Source organism: Bufo bufo, chromosome 2 (genome assembly GCF_905171765.1).
Source record: "Bufo bufo chromosome 2, aBufBuf1.1, whole genome shotgun sequence".
Lineage (NCBI taxonomy): Eukaryota > Metazoa > Chordata > Amphibia > Anura > Bufonidae > Bufo > Bufo bufo.
Genome location: NC_053390.1, coordinates 287,397,052 through 287,416,199, shown reverse-complemented (window position 1 = coordinate 287,416,199; position 19,148 = coordinate 287,397,052). Strand labels below are relative to the sequence as shown.

Here is a 19,148-nt window from a genome sequence, read left to right as displayed (position 1 = left end):
GGATTCCGTTACCACGGACCATAATGTGATTCTATGATGGAATGCCTTTAGAGGCAGTTATTCATTCCATCATAATAGAAGTCTATGGGCTGCAAAACAGATGCGTCCTGTTTCCGTTATGCAGGGGAGGGACGGATTCATAACATGAAATTCGCTCATCTCTAGTTATAACCTCCCTTCTGATCATCAGCTGTGTTATGAACAAAACTCTGCCTTTCCAACAGACACAGGACAGGAAGACAGTTACTTCTCTATTCATTCCTATGCGACTGACACTTGGGCTCCATAGGAATACATAGAGAAACTGTCTTCCGGTCTACACCTAAGATGCCGAGGAACAGAAGGGAGGTTTTAACTCACAAAAAGTCACTGGGTTTATCTTCAGTACAGTTTACATCATGTACCTTTAACAGGCTAATAGAGTAATATGAGGACCAATATTACAAGTTAATGGGGCTGAGCTGTTACACGAAGCACAGCAATGTACTTTGCAAGCTGCGAGGAGGCTTGGCACTCGGAGCGCACCAGCCTCATAAGATAAGCATGGTCCTCACTGGAGTGAAATTGCAACTTTTTTGCGACTTTTTAAATAGTCCCAATAGTAAATCTGTCTAGAGATTCATTTACATAAGAAAACACGCCCACTTTCAGAAAACTGGCGAGCATAGTGCAGAGCAGAAAAAAGTCGCAAATTTGTGCGCAGTTTTAGCGTTTGGGACTTTTTCACTCCAATATTCTGACCTGAGCTAATGATAAATCTGGCCCAAGATCTTAAAAAAATCTCACATTGCAAATCTTTTCAGTGTAAAAGTAACATGCAGTGCAGATTCTAAGATCTACAGCAAGTCAATTCTTTGTCCACATTTGTCGCAATCAATAGGACTGTTTAGGCCGCTTACAATGGGTACACTAGTGAAATAGTCTTTTATGGGTTAAAAAAATAAGATAAGTTACTCACTTCATCCACACAGACAGTCACTCCTCTCTTCATGTAGAAGGAATTGCGCTACCAGCGTGAAGACGTCACCATGCACTCACACAGCATGATCGCTGGGAGCGCAGGTCCTTCTGCATCAAGTGAAGAACTGTCCTTGCGCGTGCAAGTGATGTAATTTTTTTCCCTTGCCATTTAAAAAACTACTGGCTGTAATCAGTTTGGAAACCAAGTAGGATTCCTACTACCTGGAGGTGGGAATGGAGGAGGAATGAAGCCTTCAGGTTTAGGTGCCTTGCACTGGTTACACTCTGTTCGCCAAGCAAAATTCTGGTTTCCACATCCCCTAAAAGAAGAAAATAAATATAAGTTTAATAGCCGAAGAAAAATAGCCTGTCTCAAAAATAAAAATATTAGGTTTGTAAAGACTTACGGGTTGGGACACTGCCAGTCTCCAGCTCTGTGCTGTGAATTGGGACCACTAACTGGACTACCTCTTGGTGCCCGAGGACCTCTAGGCATGAATCCGCCACGGTCACCACCTCTACCACCACCCATTCGCCCCATGGGACCTAACATTAAGATACTGATTAGTCACACTGCAATAGGAGAACTAACATTTCATTTGAAAGATATTTGCAAGGAATTTTAACAGAACGCCAACTCACCACCTTTAAGGAGTGGGGGATGACCACGACCATCACGTGGTAACAATCCACCTCTCATGTTACCAAGAAGGGGCTTCTTGCGAGCAAAGGACACTTTCAGTTTGTTCCCCTGAAATTCTTTTCCTATATAAATAAAAAAATAAGAAAGTGTAACTACAGGTAAATCTTGAAGTGAGCAATTCGACCCCTTTAAACAGCTCATCTGATATTAATGACCTTTCCTGAGGACTGTTGCTCAATATCAGCAAACTAGACAACCCCTTTTAGAAATGTTTAAATCAGCAGTTAGCACAAAAGACTGCTGCAATTCTGGAAGGTTCTCTCTCACAGATCTTACAGGATCCCTTAAAGGGGTTGGCCACTTTCTGGTTACTGTTGAGCAATGTGTTTGTAAGAGAATTGTATAGCACTTACTAATATAGTCTTTGTTCAAATTCTGCACCGTTTTCTATATTTCATAAGCTACGTCTTTTCTGCAGTCCAGAGATCGGGTCTATAAAACAGGGACATGTGGCCAGGCAAATTACCTCCATCCAATGCCTCTGCCATTCAAAGACACTGCACCTGCCATCTACACTTGTTCTGTTGGGATTTGAGTGCATGAGCAGTGTGTTTGAATAAAGACATCCCATGGAGGCAATCTGCCTGGTCACATGACCCTCCATCAGCGGCCATCTTATGGAAAGGACCTCTGTGTGGACGGCAAAAAAGACTTTGCAAACAAGGGGGCATAGCTTATGAAATATAGAGTGGTGCAGAATTTCAAAGACTATATTAGTAAGGGTACTTTCACACTTGCGGCACGACGGATCCGACAGGCTGTTCACCATGTCGGATCCGTCCTTCCGCTATTTCGCCTTGCCGCTGGACCGCCGCTTCGTCCCCATTGACTATAATGGGGACAGGGGTGGAGCTCCGGCGGTGCACAGCAAAAGCCGCAGGACTAAAAAGTCGGACATGCAGGAATTTTTAGTCCGGCGGCTTTCGCCTTGCAGCGCCCACGTCCCCATTATAGTCAATGGGGACGGAGCGGCGAAATAGCGGAAGGACGGATCCGACATGGTGAACAGCCTGTCGGATCAGTCCTGCCGCAAGTGTGAAAGCAGCCTAAGTGTCAGACATTTCACAAACACTCTAACAGTAACCAAAAAGTGGCCAACTCCTTTAGTACAGACATAATACACTGAAAGACTGTATTGAAGAGCACTTATGTCTGTCAGTGTAAGGCCAGGTTCACATTGCATTTATGGCTTCTGTTTAACGTTACAGATAACTCGAAAGGATGCCATGCAGTGGCATCTGTCATTGACTGGGTTCCAGTGTAAGAGACATAAGCATTTAGAGCAGGCATGTCTAAACTGCGGCCCTCCAGCTGTTGCAAAACTACAACTCCCAGCATGCCCTAATAGCTGTAAGCTATCCAGGCATGCTGGGAGTTGTAGTTTTGGAACAGCTGGAGGGCCGCAGTTTGGACATGCCTGATTTAGAGTTATTAAACTCCTGTAAAGTAGAACTGGCTTAGTTGCCCACAGCAACCAGATTACACATTGTTTTGGACAGCTCCTTTGGAAAATGAAAGAAAGAATCTGATTTGTTGCTATGGGCAACTAAGCCAGTTCTACTTTACACCAGCTTGGTAAACTACCCCCTTAGTGTATATATTTCTACTAATGCCATTGTATGGAATAGTGCAGTCTACCATGTTACTGTTTTTTCTGCCATATACCAATGTACTGCAGCCAGAGGCCAAGAGGACACTTGTCTTCCGTCTAGCTAATTTTACCCTATGGACCTGTTTAAATCTGTAACCGGCTGGTTATCAATTAGGCACAGCTCCGGCACCAGCTTCTAGTTATTGATGTCCTAGAACCACAAATAGATACTGTTGGTGGTCAACACGTGGCACTCACTGATCAGCTGTTCTCAAGTCACCCAGCGCCAGATGTACAGTACATCAAGATGTGGTTAAAGTTGAAAGCGTTGTCACAGCAAAAGTATAAAAAATTAAAAATACATAATACACAAGTAGGGCACTATGGTAGACACAAACCATCACAGAGCTCCACAGCAGTCTTTGCTGAAGGGGGTTCCTCAAATGAAACCGTTCCATCACCCTTTGGTTTACCAGTCTCCTTATCCGTAAATAAGTTCACTAAAGGCAGTCCTGTCCTTTTGTTTACCTATAAAAATACAGAAATAAAATACATAAAGGCGTGGCAGGAGAGAGAGTGGAGCCTCTAGGAGTAGGGGGCCACACCTCCATTTGCATAAAGTAAAAAGTAAAACTTTCTTTAACAGACAGCTAAAAAAAAAAAAAAAAAATGTATATGTTTACAACAGTTTAGTTACTCTTTGTTAACCTGTCCCTAATAGTTTTTGTAATATAGTTTAATGTATTGTGTTTTTATGACACTTGCCTCCCTAAAGCACACCTTTCCTTGTGCGCTTAAAATCTACTTCTCCGTACACCGTTGAGCAATCCACACTCCATATTATGGATACAGACCCGTTGACTTGAATAGATCTGTATTCCACAAGATATGGAGCCATGCAGAGCGGAGGCACGGATCAGACACCCACAGAAGCAGTATGAAGTGCTAACGTGGGATTTCGAGCCATGTCTCCGCAGCACAAAAATAAAAATATGGATTTATTTTTTTCATTAAATTCTGTTTATGCCAAATTTACCAAATATGGTACATTAGCTACTACATTTTACCTATACTGATCAAGTCACAGCCTGTATTAGGCTAGTTTCACACCAATGCTTGAGATCCGTCAGGCTGTTCCGGGAGGGAACAGCCTGCCAGATTCCTGTGTATTCAACCATGATGGGGACTGGCTGAGATCAGGCCGCTTTCAGGCAAATATACTGAGAATCAGCGAGACGAAAACCACTGGGTGCAGTGGTTTTCTTCCGGACGATTCTTGGCACATAACAGGTTGCGACCGGATTACAGTCAATCCCCATTATAGATAATAGGGCCAAACAGACTTACAAACTTCCAGCAATACCAGAGTGCGCAGAGATCCTCAAGCGCTAGTGTGCATCTAGCCCTGCAGCCACAATTTTGCAGGCTTCAGCACTAAAATATCAAATATTCACTGCTGGTTACTGGATGTGAATACTTTACACCAGGCGCTGCATTATAGAAGCTCATCAACGCTGCTAGGGACATGTTAGACAAAAAGCTTGTCGTTTGTGTCCAATGACAACAGGACTCCGCTCTAGGCCAAACCAGTGTAACACTTAGCTATGCTTCAAACAATGAGGCAAATGATTTAATAACGGTGTAAGTAAATGCCTGTATGTGCTGTCACGTGTGCAGAGATAAAGATGTAGTGGCCAACCCAATAAAGTTAATGCAACAGAAGTATGTAAAGCGCCATACCCACCTTCACTTCACCACAGTCTTTGAAAAATTCTACCACCTCTTCAACCGTCACGTTCTCACTCAGGCCCTGCATATAGATTGTGTTGTTCTCTGGTTCCTCTTCAGGCTCCATAGGGGGCACTAAATAAACAATATAGTGTCATAAAATATTTTTGAAGAGTTTATTTATAAAAAAAACTGCTCTTTACATTAAAAGGAGCGTCAGCAGTTTTGATAACTCTAAACTGCTAACAGCACTAGGTAGGGGATCAAGGAGAGCAGTACAAACATAAGGCATCTTTTGTGGCACTTATGTCATCAAGGGCAGTGTGAACATGAACTTTTATTTCGCCAGGTCCGTCTCTAGTGTACTGAAAGAGCTGTGGCATCCAACAAGAAGGCCTCTACAGCTGTCACTCCGAACAGAAAGGAGGGGCTGCACAGCAATTTAATGCAGCCAGAGCACTTTACGGTGAAGCTCTGCCTCCGATGCACTTGCAGAAGCACAACAAAAGCTATGTTTGTATTGCTCTCCCCAGCTCCCGCCCAAGTGCTACCAGCAATGGTCAGAACTACTAACAGACTCCAATTAAAGAGGCTGAATCTTTGTCCGTTTTATGGACAAGTATAGGATAGTTCTATAGAGGGCAGGAAAGTCCGGAACACACATGGTCGGTATCAGTTTTTTGTGGATCTGCAATTTGAGGACCGCAAAAAACTGCACCGCCTGTGTGCATGAGTCCTTACAAAGGCTTTTCTGCAGAAAAAAAATAATCCAGACCGGGGTGGGGAGAAAAAAATCTGCAACGTGTACAGGCACCCTTAGGCCTTTTACACAGGAGTCACGGGTGAGGGCCGGATGTGTTTAGGGTGCATTGTGGGAAACCCGTCTGAGTAGGCAAGCAATTTTAGTCAGTTTTGACTGCGATTGAGTTCAGTTTTTTCCACGCGAGTGCAATGCGCTTTGCACGCGCGCGAGAAAAAACTGAATGTAGTACTCAGACCCGGACTTCTTCACTAAGTTCGGGTTTGGTGTTCTGTAGATATTTTCCCATTATAACATGGTTATAATGGCAAATAGCATTTTGTATTAAAGAATGCTAAGTATAATGTCAATTTAGGGTTAAAAATAAAAACAAACTCACCTCATCAACTTGATCGCGCAGCCGGGATCCTCTTTCTTGAACATGCAAAAAAGGACCCATCCTTAATCAGCAGGAACTGCGCTGACATCACCGCACTCATCACGTGGTGAGCGCGACGACGTCAGCGAAGGTCCTTTTGCAGGTCCTTCAAGAACAAAGAGGATCACAGCTGCGAATGTTTTTATTTTTTAACCCTCAATTGACATACTTAGCATTAAAGAATGCTTTTATTTTTCATTATAACCATGTTATAATGGAAAATAATAAAGTAAATGGGGTCCTGGGTCATACATCCCTCGTCTCCTTAGCAACCATGCGTGGGGGAGAAAAAAAAAAAAAACTGAATATAGAACATGCTGCGATTTTCACGCAACGTACAAGTGATGCGTGAAACATATTGCTCATGTACACAGCCCCATTAAAATGAATGGGTCAGGATTCAGTGCGGGTGCAATGCATTCACCTCACGCATTGCACCCGTGTGAAAGGGGCCTTAGAGTTCTCAGAAAACAGACAAGAAATAGTGTATTCCGCCCGCTCAAAAAAATAAAAGAGCTTACCAAAATCAAGTTCAGGGCCGTCATCCAGGAGTCCTGGCAGAGGAAAGCAAAAAAACAGAAATCTCTTCAGAATATGAAACCTGTACTACAGCAACTTTCACATCAAAGCTACAAAATACCAATGTAAAGAAAGGGGCTTCGAGGGCACACAGATGGGGGAAACATAAGAACCACCTCTGGCAGACTGGTACTTTAATACCTTTGAATTCAGGGATGAAACCCCCACAAACCATAAATACTGCAACCTACTGCTAAAAGAGCTGATAGCAGTAAAGGGCAAGCATTTAATTATTGAAAAATGATCCTTAACGCTTAAAACCAAGAATCTGTAAAAGGATTATGTGCCCAAGTGTGTGCGTGTAGTTTTCACACCCAATATTGTGCAGTCATTTTCTGTTTTCCCCATGTTACACACAATTCTGTATCCATTTGTGTAGCCTCCTGTTGTGTAACCGCATAAACCACTTATACCCCTCAGTAATGCCGGCCAGAACCTTTTGCACATAAGATTTTTTTACACCATGGTTTTAATGTGACCAAAGAAAAAAAAAATTTGCTTAAAAAAAGTTTTAAAAAAAACACATTAAAAAAAGGGAAGGGACATTGTTCTGTGTTACACTACCCATTTGTAATACTCAAAAACTTACCACCAGGCTTACTGAAGCCAGCTCGCTCTCCACCGCTGCTGGGAGAATAAAGGTGAAGAAATGAAGGCCTTTTCCCTTTAAAGAGCCATAAAGCATTCTGGGCCTCGAAGGGGGGGTTCAAGGGTACAGAGCCGGCAGTGGCTTAACATGTCCATAGAAATCATCTGTCTCAGCGCAGCACTAATCTTGTTTGTATAGTTAGAGTCCTTCCTATACATTTATACACTTCTAAACATAGTACTTTGAAAACCATAATGACTGTATTAAACGTGCAATACTGAAATATGAAAATAGATTTCTAACCGCATAAAAAAATAACCGAATAAAAATAAAAGTGAAATATCATTGCAATTTATTTCGAATGTCAAGAGAAACCATGCCAGAATTGCAACTAACATTCGGGCAGCAGGGGCCATGGAGAAAAATACACAAAGGGGGAGATTTATCAAAGCTGGTGGAAGGGAACACTGGCTTACTTGCCCATAGCAACCAGATCGATCCTTTCATCTTCCACAGGAGCTCTGAAAAATTAAAGGTGGCATCTGCTTGCTATGGGCAACTAAGGCCGCTTTCGTTTGCACTGGTTTTGATAAAGGTCTCCCACAAGGTCCTATATAGATGCACATTTTATTATTATGATGCTATAACCAATACTAGGAAGCTTGGACCCAGCCAAGAACACCTTAAAGTTATACCACAAAAATCATAAGCATTGCACCTTTAATACAAGCAGCTCTGTCTTTACTACTGTGTTACACTGATCAGAATTTCTGCCCTTAAAACCATACAATAGAGTTTACAGATCTAATACAAAACTTCAATTATGTAAGTCTTGTGCCATACAACTGGGTTACTCTACTTACTAAACAGGATTTTAACTATTATATTTACACTCAATTCTGATTAAACTACTGCTCTGTTAAAATTAGACATTTTCTCTCCATTTAGACATCGAGTCCCACTTTTCATTATGCTGCCGGCTGAGTGGGTACTTTTTAGAACTGAAGTGTATACAACGCTCTCACTTTGTAACCTGTGGCATATAAATTTGACAAAGCATGTTAAAATTAGGGATTTTCATGTGCATCCAAGTAAAGCAATACATATCCAAACAATCAGTGAAAAATATATATGGCATTAACTTGTGGGCGCAATATGTTACCTACCTTGTGATGGCTCTGAAAAGACCTGCCTCATTTAGTTAAGCTATACCAGTTTTAATTTTACCCCAGCCACCCAAGTCTCATCAATTTTTTGATTACTGCAATGCTGTATCTAGTCCTGCAAGTCATTTGTAATACTCCATACCAGGACAGTACAATACAGAACCAACATGGTGATCATCCCGTTTGGTTATTTGCATAAGGCCTCATGCACACGACCGTTGTTGTGTTCCGTGTCCGTTGTTCCGTTTTCCATGATTTTCTGCGGACCCATTGACTTTCAATGGGTCCGTTGAAAACTCTGATAATGCACAGTTTGTCATCCGCGTCCGTGATTCCAGTCAGTCAAAAAAAATATGACCTGTCATTTTTTTCACGGACAATGGTTCGGACCCATTCAAGTCAATGGGACCGTGAAAAAACACGAAGGCACACAAGATTGTCATCCGCGTCCGTTTTTTTCCTATCATTTGCAAGGCAAACTTGACCTTTTTTTCACTTTTCATGTCTGGTGATCCTCCAAAAATCAAGGAAGACACACGTAAACGGAAACGGATCACGGAACACCGTTTTGCGGACTGTGAAAAAATACTGTCGTGTGCATGAGGCCTTAAGCTTCATTTTGATATGAAGAGTCATCTTACTCTTGAGGCAGGTTTTCCAGAGCTTCGTAACAAAACAGGTATATCATAATTGCCAATAGAATAGTGCAAGGAAAATAGAGAGGGCAGCACGATGAAGCTGAACAGCTCCACAAACTCTTTCTACTAACTTAAAGCTGCACAAAACCCTACAGTGTACCCCTGCTTTAGTACAGAATGCCAAAGCAGTGTGGGTAAAGAAAAAAGTGAAAAAGCTATGAATACAACAGACCTGCAGAGCTCTGTGCAGCTTTATATGAAATGAATATTCATACTTACTCAAACCCTCTTCCTACTATTACTGGAGTGTAAGGGACACAATAATGATGTGCGTGGCGCCCAAACATATGAATTATAACCCAATGAGTGTCATGGGCCTGAAAACCCAGATACCCCTAATAGTGCTGCTCTGAAAGGTAAAAAACAGAACCGTTAATATTTGCAGTAATGATCAAACATCCATTATGCACTTTCTCCAACAGGACTCTTCAGAACAGCACACTGGGGCCATCAACGCAAAGTTACTGTAGCAAAATTAAAACATTAACTTAATAAGCAATGCCAAAACTTGGACATGAACCCAGAACAGACTGTTCAAGAGCATTTTCAGAAAAGGCCACAAAAAAATAAAAAATAAAAATAGGATGCTGCTGACTGCAAGATACATAACAGCAGCAGATCATTTTTCTCTTTAGTGTGCACCCACACTTCAGGTCAATCAACATGAGTGAACGCTGGAAGAAGACCCAGTAACTGCACCACCGAGATGGCTTGTGAAGCCATAAGAACCAATGCCCATTTGCGCTGCTCTCCAGGCCTTCTGCGTTTTTTACGCTGTACCTTAGGCAAATAAGATTCTCTGCAGAAGGAAGATTTGATGTTAGTTAATAGATTACAGATATCTTCTTACCCCATGCCTCCACGGCCTCCCCTACCACCACGGCTCATGCCACCTCTGTCAAACATGCCCCGACCTCTGCCACGGGAATCTGAACCTCCAGAGTTACGCCCTTCAGAGCCACGCCCTTCAGAGCCAGAGAAACCTTGGTGAGGCTCCTGACCATATGACCCTTTGCTGCTCGAGTGATCTTGACGGTAACTGCCTAGAAGACAATGGCGGAAATGGACTCAAAATGTGACCAGCTGTTTACTGTGATACTTTAAAAGGGAACCAGTCATATTGAACATGGTGTCCGATCTGCAGGCACCAGGTTATAGGACAGGAGGAGCTGAGCAGATTTATATATTTTATGAGAAAGTATTCAGTCTAACTTGCATTTCATCAATTTAAGTCAAGGAGGCGGTCGTATCTGAATGACAGCTATCTGTGTATACACAGTCAATCACTGATAGGACAGCCTCCTCGACTTCAAAGCCCGGAATGAGCAGGAATATAAATGATTGAAATAAGCTATACTGAATCTCTTCCCAAAAACCTATCTATAAAATGCTGCATTTTCATGGCGACAGGTTTTCTTTAACCCTTTAAATTGGGAACTTGCAATTTATGACCTATTCTTAGGAGAGGTCATTAATATCAGATTGGTGGGGTCCAAATATCAAAGTCCTGGAAAAGAAAGTAAACTAGTATTCAGGTTTTTTGTTTGTTGCTCACCAACATTACAAGGTACATTACATTATTTTTCTTTAGAATTGATAGTTATTGTACAGGACATTTTGTTGTTGGCTGTTGCCACAGAAAGGCATCTGTCAATCACAGCCGTCCATTCATGGATGATGCTAGGGACTACTCCATCACTGGGCTGTGCATTTACAACAGTAGTTGCCTATAATGTGCCATGAAAGCTGTTAGAGACAGGTGTTGGAGGGAATTATAGGTGTGCTCCCACAATCAAGACTTATCACCTAAGTGGTGGTCAGTGGCGGTCCTGTGGCTAGGTAATAAGTGCCGATTCTGGGGTAAAGGGGGAAAACAACAAAAGAATAAAATAAAATACATTTAAGCGCAAGACACTTAAAGGGAACCTGTCACCTGGATTTTGGGTATAGAACTAAGGACATGGGCTGCTAGCACATCCGCAATATCCAGTCCCCATAGCTCTGTGTGCTTTTATTGTGTAAAAAAAAAAACGATTTGATACATATGCAAACATAAGAGTCATATCTTACTTGAGTGACCAGAGAAGAGTCATATTTTCAAGCTCTGATTCATCTCAGGTTAGGCTACTTTCACACTAGCGTTCGGAGCGGATCCGTCTGATGTTTCATCAGACGGATCCGCTCCGATAATGCAGACGTTCGCATCCGTTCAGAACGGATGCGTCTGCATTAAAACTTAGAAAATTTTCTAAGTGTGAAAGTTGTCTGAGCGGATCCGTTCAGACTTTACATTGTAAGTCAATGGGGAACGGATCCGCTTGAAGATTGAGCCATATGGTGTCATCTTCAAGCGGATCTGCCCCCATTGACTTACATTGTAAGTCTGGACGGATCCGCTCGCCTCCGCACGGCCAGGCGGACACCCAAACGCTGCAAGCAGCGTTCAGGTGTCCGCTCACTGAGCAGAGGCTGAACGCTGGCAGGCGGATGCATTCTCAGTGGATCCGCCTCCACTGAGAATGCATTGGGGCCAGACGGATGCGTTCGGGGCCGCTTGTGAGCCCCTTCAAACAGTGCGCACGAGCGGACACCCGAACGCTAGTGTGAAAGCAGCCTTAATTTGCATATGTATCAAATCGGTTTTTATACACAAAAGCACACAGAGCTATGCGGACTGGGTATTGCGGATGTGCTCGTGGCTATCTAGCAACCCATGTCCTCAGCTCTATACCCCAAATACTGGTGACAGGTTCCCTTTAAAAGCAGATGTGTCATCTCTATTCATGTCAATTCCTCACTGAATCATTACTGGAGCATATTTTCGTGGAATTCTATTGTGCCACTGGGATTGTGTCGCCCAGAAATTTTGAGTAAATTGACAACTGGGCATTACCATTAATGATATCAAAGGGGTGAATCCTTAAACAGTGACACTGGAAGCCCTGATTGGACAATGTCAAAATGGAGTGATACACACCATGACTGCTAAAACCAAGTTGTTACTTTGCAAATACATTTCTAGGAGCAATAACAGAGGAACAATGCATTTTTCCGAATAAAGACAGTCAAGTATTCCATGAGGAATAAAGGTATTTACCAAGAGAAGTTGAGCCGACAGGACCTTTAGTGCATGATGTTGTAATACAACTAAGAATGAATTTGCAAAGTGATCAGTGCCGCTTTAATTTGTGTTTGTTGTAGAAGATACGTAAAGCCTGTCAGAGCCGCTATAAGTATCTTTTCAAGCCCTTTCCAGCTATACTGCTACTATTTCAATAGCCTATGATACAACAGCATGGGAAAAATATACTCACTCTGTTGGCCATAACCACCGCCCTGTTGGCCATACTGGCTTGGGGGCTGGCTGCTGTAGGTTGAAGATGGAGGTGGGTAGCTTGTGGGAGGAGGTTGTTGCTGTTGCGGCGGTTGCTGCTGCTGTTGATAACTGCTTTGCTGACCATAACCACTCTGGCCATAACTTCCTGGCTGGCCATAGCTACTCTGCTGAGTATAGGAGCCCTGCTGTCCATAGCTACTTTGCTGAGCATAGGAGCTGGGTTGGGAAGAATATGAGCTCTGCTCATAGCTCGAAGGCTGGGATGTGGAATAGCTTTAAAAGAAAAAATAAACAAAATTTAACAAAACCTGAAAACAATTTAGAATCTTTGCTACTGCCTTAAAAAAAAAAAAAAAAGCCATTTTGCAGCCAGCAGAATACAGCAGGCTCAAAGCTTGAACACTTAAAGGGCTTCTGTCACCCCCCCCAAACAGCAATTTTCAGTATTGCTAATGTACGCAGAGTCCATATATACCCCTCTTACCTCTGGCTGTGCTTTAAATTCTTTAAAAATAGTACTTTTGTGATATGCTAATTTCTTCACTACCAGCAAGTTGGGCGGTTACTTGCTGGTAGCCGCCGCATCCTCGGTCTAAAAAAAAACGCCCCCTCCTCCACTTGACAGGGCCAGCAAGCGCTCTCCTCCTCATGCTGGCCCTCTCTGCCCATAAAATCCCACGCCTGCACCATACCGGCCCTCATTTGGCACAGGCGCTCTGAGAGACACTCGCTTGCCCGCTCCTTCCTCAGTGCGCCTGCGCAGACGTCAGCCTACACCCGGAAAAGAAGCATCAGGTGTAGGCTGATGTCATCGGCGCAGGCGCACTCAGGAAGGAGTGGGCAAGCAAGTGTCCTCTCAGAGCGCCTGTGCCGAATGAGGGCCGGTACGGCACAGGCACAGGATTTTATGGGCAGAGAGGGCCAGCATGAGGAGAGCGCTTGCTGGTCCTGTCAATCAAGTGGAGGAGGGGGCGTTTTTTTAGACAGAGGATGTGGCGGCTACCAGCAAGTAACCGCCCAACTTGCTGGTGGTGGGGGAGGGGGTGTGTGTGAGTGACAGAAGCCCTTTAAGACCAGTTATTGACAGGCTGCTGTACATGCACCTATATAAACAGCAGCTTGTCAATCACATCTCCGGGGATGGGGTGAACATCTGCTGATTACTGCATTAAGACGGCTGCATTTTTTCACCGCTGCTAGTATCAAAATAGCACAAATAGCTCCAATTTTGGCCTGTGTTTGCTGGGAGTCAAGCGGGGTGGCTTGGCTGGTGGCTAATGGCCATGCCAACCCCCTTCTCTGTATACGCATCTGCTGTGATAGAGGAAGGGACTGGCCAGCCCTCTACGGACATAGCACTGGTCAAGTGCAGAGATTTTCTTGGAGCTGAAAAATCTCTATATAGTCTGGTAATAAAATCTCTCATCTCGCCTAAACATTTAAAAGGGATTGTCTCATCCCACTGTTACTAAAGGCCAGGAAACAGTGGCGCATACCTGTGCTTTTTGTTTCAGTAACTCCCATGGGCGTAGCACAGCAAGCTATGCCGTTTCACTAACTCTGAGATAAGACAACCCCTTTAAGCTTCAGATACCGCTAACAAAATATTACGGTAATTTTCGACAATGTTGAACATATATTGAAGCAAAAGTCAATACCTTGTTGGTGGGTAAGACGGAGGAGCAGTCACTTGCTGCATTGGGTAGGTTGATGGGACTTGGGGATAACTGTAGCTGCTCTGACTATACCCCAGGTTAGTCTGAGCATAGGAGACAGAACTTTGAGGAGGCTGACTGGTATCTGCTGGTTTGCTTCCATCTTGAGGTCTAGAAAAACAAGATTTATAATGGAGATTTGCATATTCTTGTCCGCAAGTACAGGACATGCTCTATATTTGCGGGGCAGCAAAACGGAACGACGGATGCGGACAGCACATGGTCTGCTGTTCGCATCTTTTGCGGCCCCATCAAAATGAATGGGTCTGCACCCATGCGAACCAATTTATACTGTCGTTTGAATGCACCCTAAGTGCAGATTTTACAGATTAAAATGTTCCACAGGACCTAGATGTCAGAAGCACTAGTTCATGCATTAGGGTCAGGGAAGATATGGAAAGCAATGTACAGGCAGCTTGAGAATCTGAGCACAGCAATTGTCAAACAATTTAACAGTACTGGTACAACACTACTTTCCTGTGGAAACACAGACCTTTAGCATGGGATAATAGCAGTATTCTGGCCAATTTACAAGATGGACCAAGCACAGTGATGCGATTCAGCCCTTAGCCCAGTTATTACCTTGCTGGAGCAGTAGTAGCAGCAGGCTGTTGCCCATAGGTAGGGTATGCAGGCTGGGAACTGTAAGCAGATGGTGCTGCATATGAAGCTTGGGTAGTTGAAGTGGTTGCAGTGCTGCTATCATAGACTGTTGTTCCATAGCCTTGTATTGGCTGAGTATAAGCCTGAGGTGCTGCTGGAGCAGTATAACCTAAGGTAGAAAACAACAAGTTGAAACAGCTTCCACAGAATTTTTCCAACTCCATTAAACCAGGCATGCTCAACCTGCGGCTCTCCAGCGGTTGTAAAACTACAACTCCCACAATGCCCTGCTGTAGGCTGTTCAGGCATGCTGGGAGTTGAAGTTTTGCAACAGCTGGAGGGCCGCAGGTTGAGCATGCTTGCATTAAACAATACAAATAAATCTATTAGACGGTCACATCTTTTTAGTAGCCAGGTATACTGGGTAGCTGAACAAGTGATGCAGCCACATCTTAAAAGGGTTTCCCTGAGATTTTGATACTGATGACCTAACCTCAGGATAGGTCATCAGTATCTGGTCTGTGGGGGGTCCAATCATTTGTTTGAGAAGTCACTGGCGCTCCTATGAGCACTGCAGCCTACCAAGCAGTCCTGTACATTTGACAGCAGCTGTGCTTGGTATCGCACTCAGCCACTCAGCAAGTACAGCCACTATACAATGTTCGACACTGTGCTGGGCAAGCATGGAAAAGGCTGAGGCAGTCACATGAGCACCAGTACCTTCTCAAATAGCTGTTTGGAAAGGGTCCTTGGAGTCAGAAAGGTCATCAGTATCACTCTCAGAAAAACAGATGTTTCAATTCTGTATACTGCAAGGTCTACACAAGGGGGATATTACAAGCTGTGCAAAGAAAAACTGGTTTAGTTCGGATTGATGTTTCATTTTCCAATAGAGCTTTGAAAAAAAAAAGGTAACGGTAAATCTGATTGGGTGCTCATTGTATCTAAAAGGTGGATTTACACCAATTTGCAGTAACGACTGTTCCTGCGTGCTCTCGTTCCCGAAATTCTGCCTATGTAAGTGTGCCGCCAGTCACCGGATGAACGAGTGAAATGTTCATTCATCAGGTGATCCTGTTTGTGCAGACACAATGAATCAGTTTCTGGGCAGCAGATTGTGCGGCCTATACAGCGTTCTGCCGGTCAAACAATGATTCTGTATGGAGATGAAGGATCGCAATAGCTATTCCTAGTCTTCATACTGTAAAGCCGATCGATGTATGTACCGGTAAAAGCATCAGTCTCCTTCACTTATCGGCCTGCCTTAGGCCTCTTTCACACTTGCGTTGTCCGGATCCGGCGTGTACTCCACTTGCCGGAATTACACTCCGGATCCGGAAAAACGCAAGTGTACTGAAAGCATTTGAAGACGGAACCGTCTTCCAAATGCGTTCAGTGTTACTATGGCACCCAGGACGCTATTAAAGTCCTGGTTGCCATAGTAGTAGTGGGGAGCGGTATACTTACAGTCCGTGCGGCTCCCCGGGCGCTCCAGAATGACGTCAGAGCGCCCCATGCGCATGGATGACGTGATCCATGTGATCACATGATCCATGAGCTTGGGGCGCCCTGACGTCACTCTGGAGCGCCCGGGGAGCCGCACGGACGGTAAGTACACTGTTCCCCGCTCCCCACTACACTTTACCATGGCTGCCAGGACTTTAGCGTCCCGGCAGCCATGGTAACCACTCTGAAAAAGCTAAATGTCGGATGCGGCAATGCGCCGAAACGACGTTTAGCTTAAGGCCGGATCCGGATCAATGCCTTTCAATGGGCATTAATTCCGGATCCGGCCTTGCGGCAAGTGTTCCGGATTTTTGGCCGGAGCAAAAAGCGCAGCATGCTGCGGTATTTTCTCCGGCCAAAAAACGTTCCGTTCCGGAACTGAAGACATCCTGATGCATCCTGAACGGATTTCACTCCATTCAGAATGCATTAGGATAATCCTGATCAGGATTCTTCCGGCATAGAGCCCCGACGACGGAACTCTATGCCGGAACACAACAACGCAGGTGTGAAAGAGCCCTAAACCTGTCATAAGCCAGTTTTCCTTTGCAACAGTTTTGATAAATCTCCCTCAAGGTCTTTTCAGCAAATAATGTTTGTCCTCTAGGGCCTCTTTCACCTGAGCAAATTTTCCATCCGGATGCAATGACCGTAGTGAACACATTGTATTCGGACTGAATCCTGACCCATTCATATACACATCAGCTTTGCATAGGGAGGAGGGAATTATATATTTTTTTAAATTGCAACATGTGCTTTAGGCTAAATTCACACTAACGCATTTAGTTTGTGTTTGTTTTGTTTTTTTTGCAGATAGGATGCGGATAGCACCCTATGTCCGTTCCGTAGACCCGCCTTTTTGCAGGTTGTGTGAATGTAGCCTTACTGTGCTCCCCCCCACAGCCTGGGTCCATAGAAGTGGATAGGGCTTGTCCGGATTCAATGTGTTTTTTGCTGATGGGTGTTAAGAAATGTAGATTCTTACTCTTCAGTATTTTTTTCATGCAAGGAAAAAAAATGATATATATATATATATATATCTAATTTTTTTTTTATCTGGATACAATCCAAAATTTAAAAAAAAACTGAACGACTGAATGCAGACAAAACCCATCAGTTTTTTCCTGGACAGATCAGGACACAATCTGTATCGCTTGTGTGAAAGAGGCCCAACTCTTCAAAAGAATTCCATTTGTTGTTTTAAAACACAATTTTTACCTCCAGTTTGAATGTACCAGTAAAACCTTATTTATACCCCTAAGGGATTATTCCAGCTTTTTGACATTGATTACCAATCCTGAATATCAAATTGGTGCGTGTCCAACACACACACAGATCAGCTGTTTTAAGCAGCACTGGAAACTAAAACAGCAGATGGGGCCAGAAGGATCAGTTCACTGTAGTGGCTGTGCCAGTGTACTGCAGCTCAGGTCGCTTTCAAGCGAGTGGGCACCAAGCCACAGTAAGCCGGCACAGCCACTAGACAATGGACGACGCCTCCTGCTTCTGACTGCATCCACTGTTTAGTTTCCAGCACCAGCAGCTGCCCAAAATAACAGATTGTCAGTCACCCCCATGCAAAAATGACAACTGATCTTTTCCTCTCTGCCTAGTTTAAGAGGCTATTAAAAAATCCCATTCAAAAAGAGTACACACATTTCCAGGGCCAGTTTTCAAAAAGGGGTTGTCCCACCTCATTAAATTCTTTAAAACCATGCATGCTGGCCTTGTAGATTGTAAGCTCTGGCGGGCAGGGCTCTCTTTCTGAACCAGTTTGTAACTGGTCTTGTTCACGTTTATTGCCTGTATTATGTATGTGCACCCCTTATATATACACAGTGCCATGGAATGAATGGTGCTTTACTAATGAGTAATAAAACAGAAGGAGTAATGCCACTTTGATGCAAACCTGTCCCTGGTGCCCAACCAGCCTTTGTCCTTCCTGCCCAAGTCCACAGACATTGCCTGAATTGGCATTGGTTTGCCCTAAACTACTGACTTGACTACAGAATCCAGAAAGAAAGAAAAAAAAAAAAAGAAAAAAAATCAACTCAACCTGAATGCTTCCAGAGACCTTGTCATTTGAACCAGATATACCCAGAGTAAAAGGCCTATTAGACTGAGCGATTAATGTTTGAATTTCTGTATAATCCTTCAAATTGGAAACATTGTCGCTGTAAGCAAGTGTGCAGGGATCCAATGACAGGCAGATTTGTCCGATCCATGAAAAACACTGACAGATTATCTGCCACATCGTCCCATTAATAAGCAGTGGTTAGCAATGTAAATGCTCTAGGGGTGAACGAGCACAAATTGCAACATCTTTTGCTAATGTCTCAGGTCAAACATCTTGAACACAAACTATTTGCTAAAATGTCGCTTGCTGCTAATGCCAGTCTAATAGGACTCCAAGACAAGTCTATAAAGCAGACCTAACCCCTTTACACAGTAGGCAATTATCGGGAACAAACTGTTTATTTCCAGTAATTGCCAGCTCATTAAAGGAAGCGACAGCTGCATTTATATGCAGCCATCACCTCTGCTGTACAGTGACAAGTGACTACTCATTCCCATACAGAGTCAGTGTCTGGGCAGCAGATAACCGTTTACACAGCACCATCTGCTGCCCAGAAGAAAAGATTTTGGGGTTCACATAAGCAATGCAGTCACCTGATGGAGCGTTTGTCCATTGGAGTCACCTTCAGACAGGGCAATTCTCATGAAAGTGTTCATAACTGCACCAATTATTGGCCTGTGAAAAGGGGGTCTTTATTTACACATCCACGTTTGGTCGG

At 43.7% G+C, this 19,148-nt stretch overlaps 1 protein-coding gene across 2 annotated transcripts in view; it reads right to left on the bottom strand.

Moving 5' to 3' along the window:
• Positions 1–19,148, bottom strand: part of EWSR1 (EWS RNA binding protein 1) — a 45,852-nt gene that overhangs the window by 10,869 nt on the left and 15,835 nt on the right. The window contains exons 5-15 of one of the 2 annotated variants that reach the window (XM_040416671.1): positions 14,827–15,016; positions 14,188–14,355; positions 12,507–12,802; positions 10,043–10,235; positions 7,329–7,366; positions 6,682–6,714; positions 4,999–5,117; positions 3,653–3,782; positions 1,603–1,725; positions 1,368–1,506; positions 1,183–1,280 (exon numbers count right to left, since the gene is read on the bottom strand). In XM_040416671.1, the coding sequence (XP_040272605.1) occupies positions 1,183–1,280; positions 1,368–1,506; positions 1,603–1,725; positions 3,653–3,782; positions 4,999–5,117; positions 6,682–6,714; positions 7,329–7,366; positions 10,043–10,235; positions 12,507–12,802; positions 14,188–14,355; positions 14,827–15,016 (1,527 nt within the window). The remainder of the gene's footprint in view (positions 1–1,182; positions 1,281–1,367; positions 1,507–1,602; positions 1,726–3,652; positions 3,783–4,998; positions 5,118–6,681; positions 6,715–7,328; positions 7,367–10,042; positions 10,236–12,506; positions 12,803–14,187; positions 14,356–14,826; positions 15,017–19,148) is intronic. The other variant, XM_040416672.1, reaches the window with a different exon arrangement.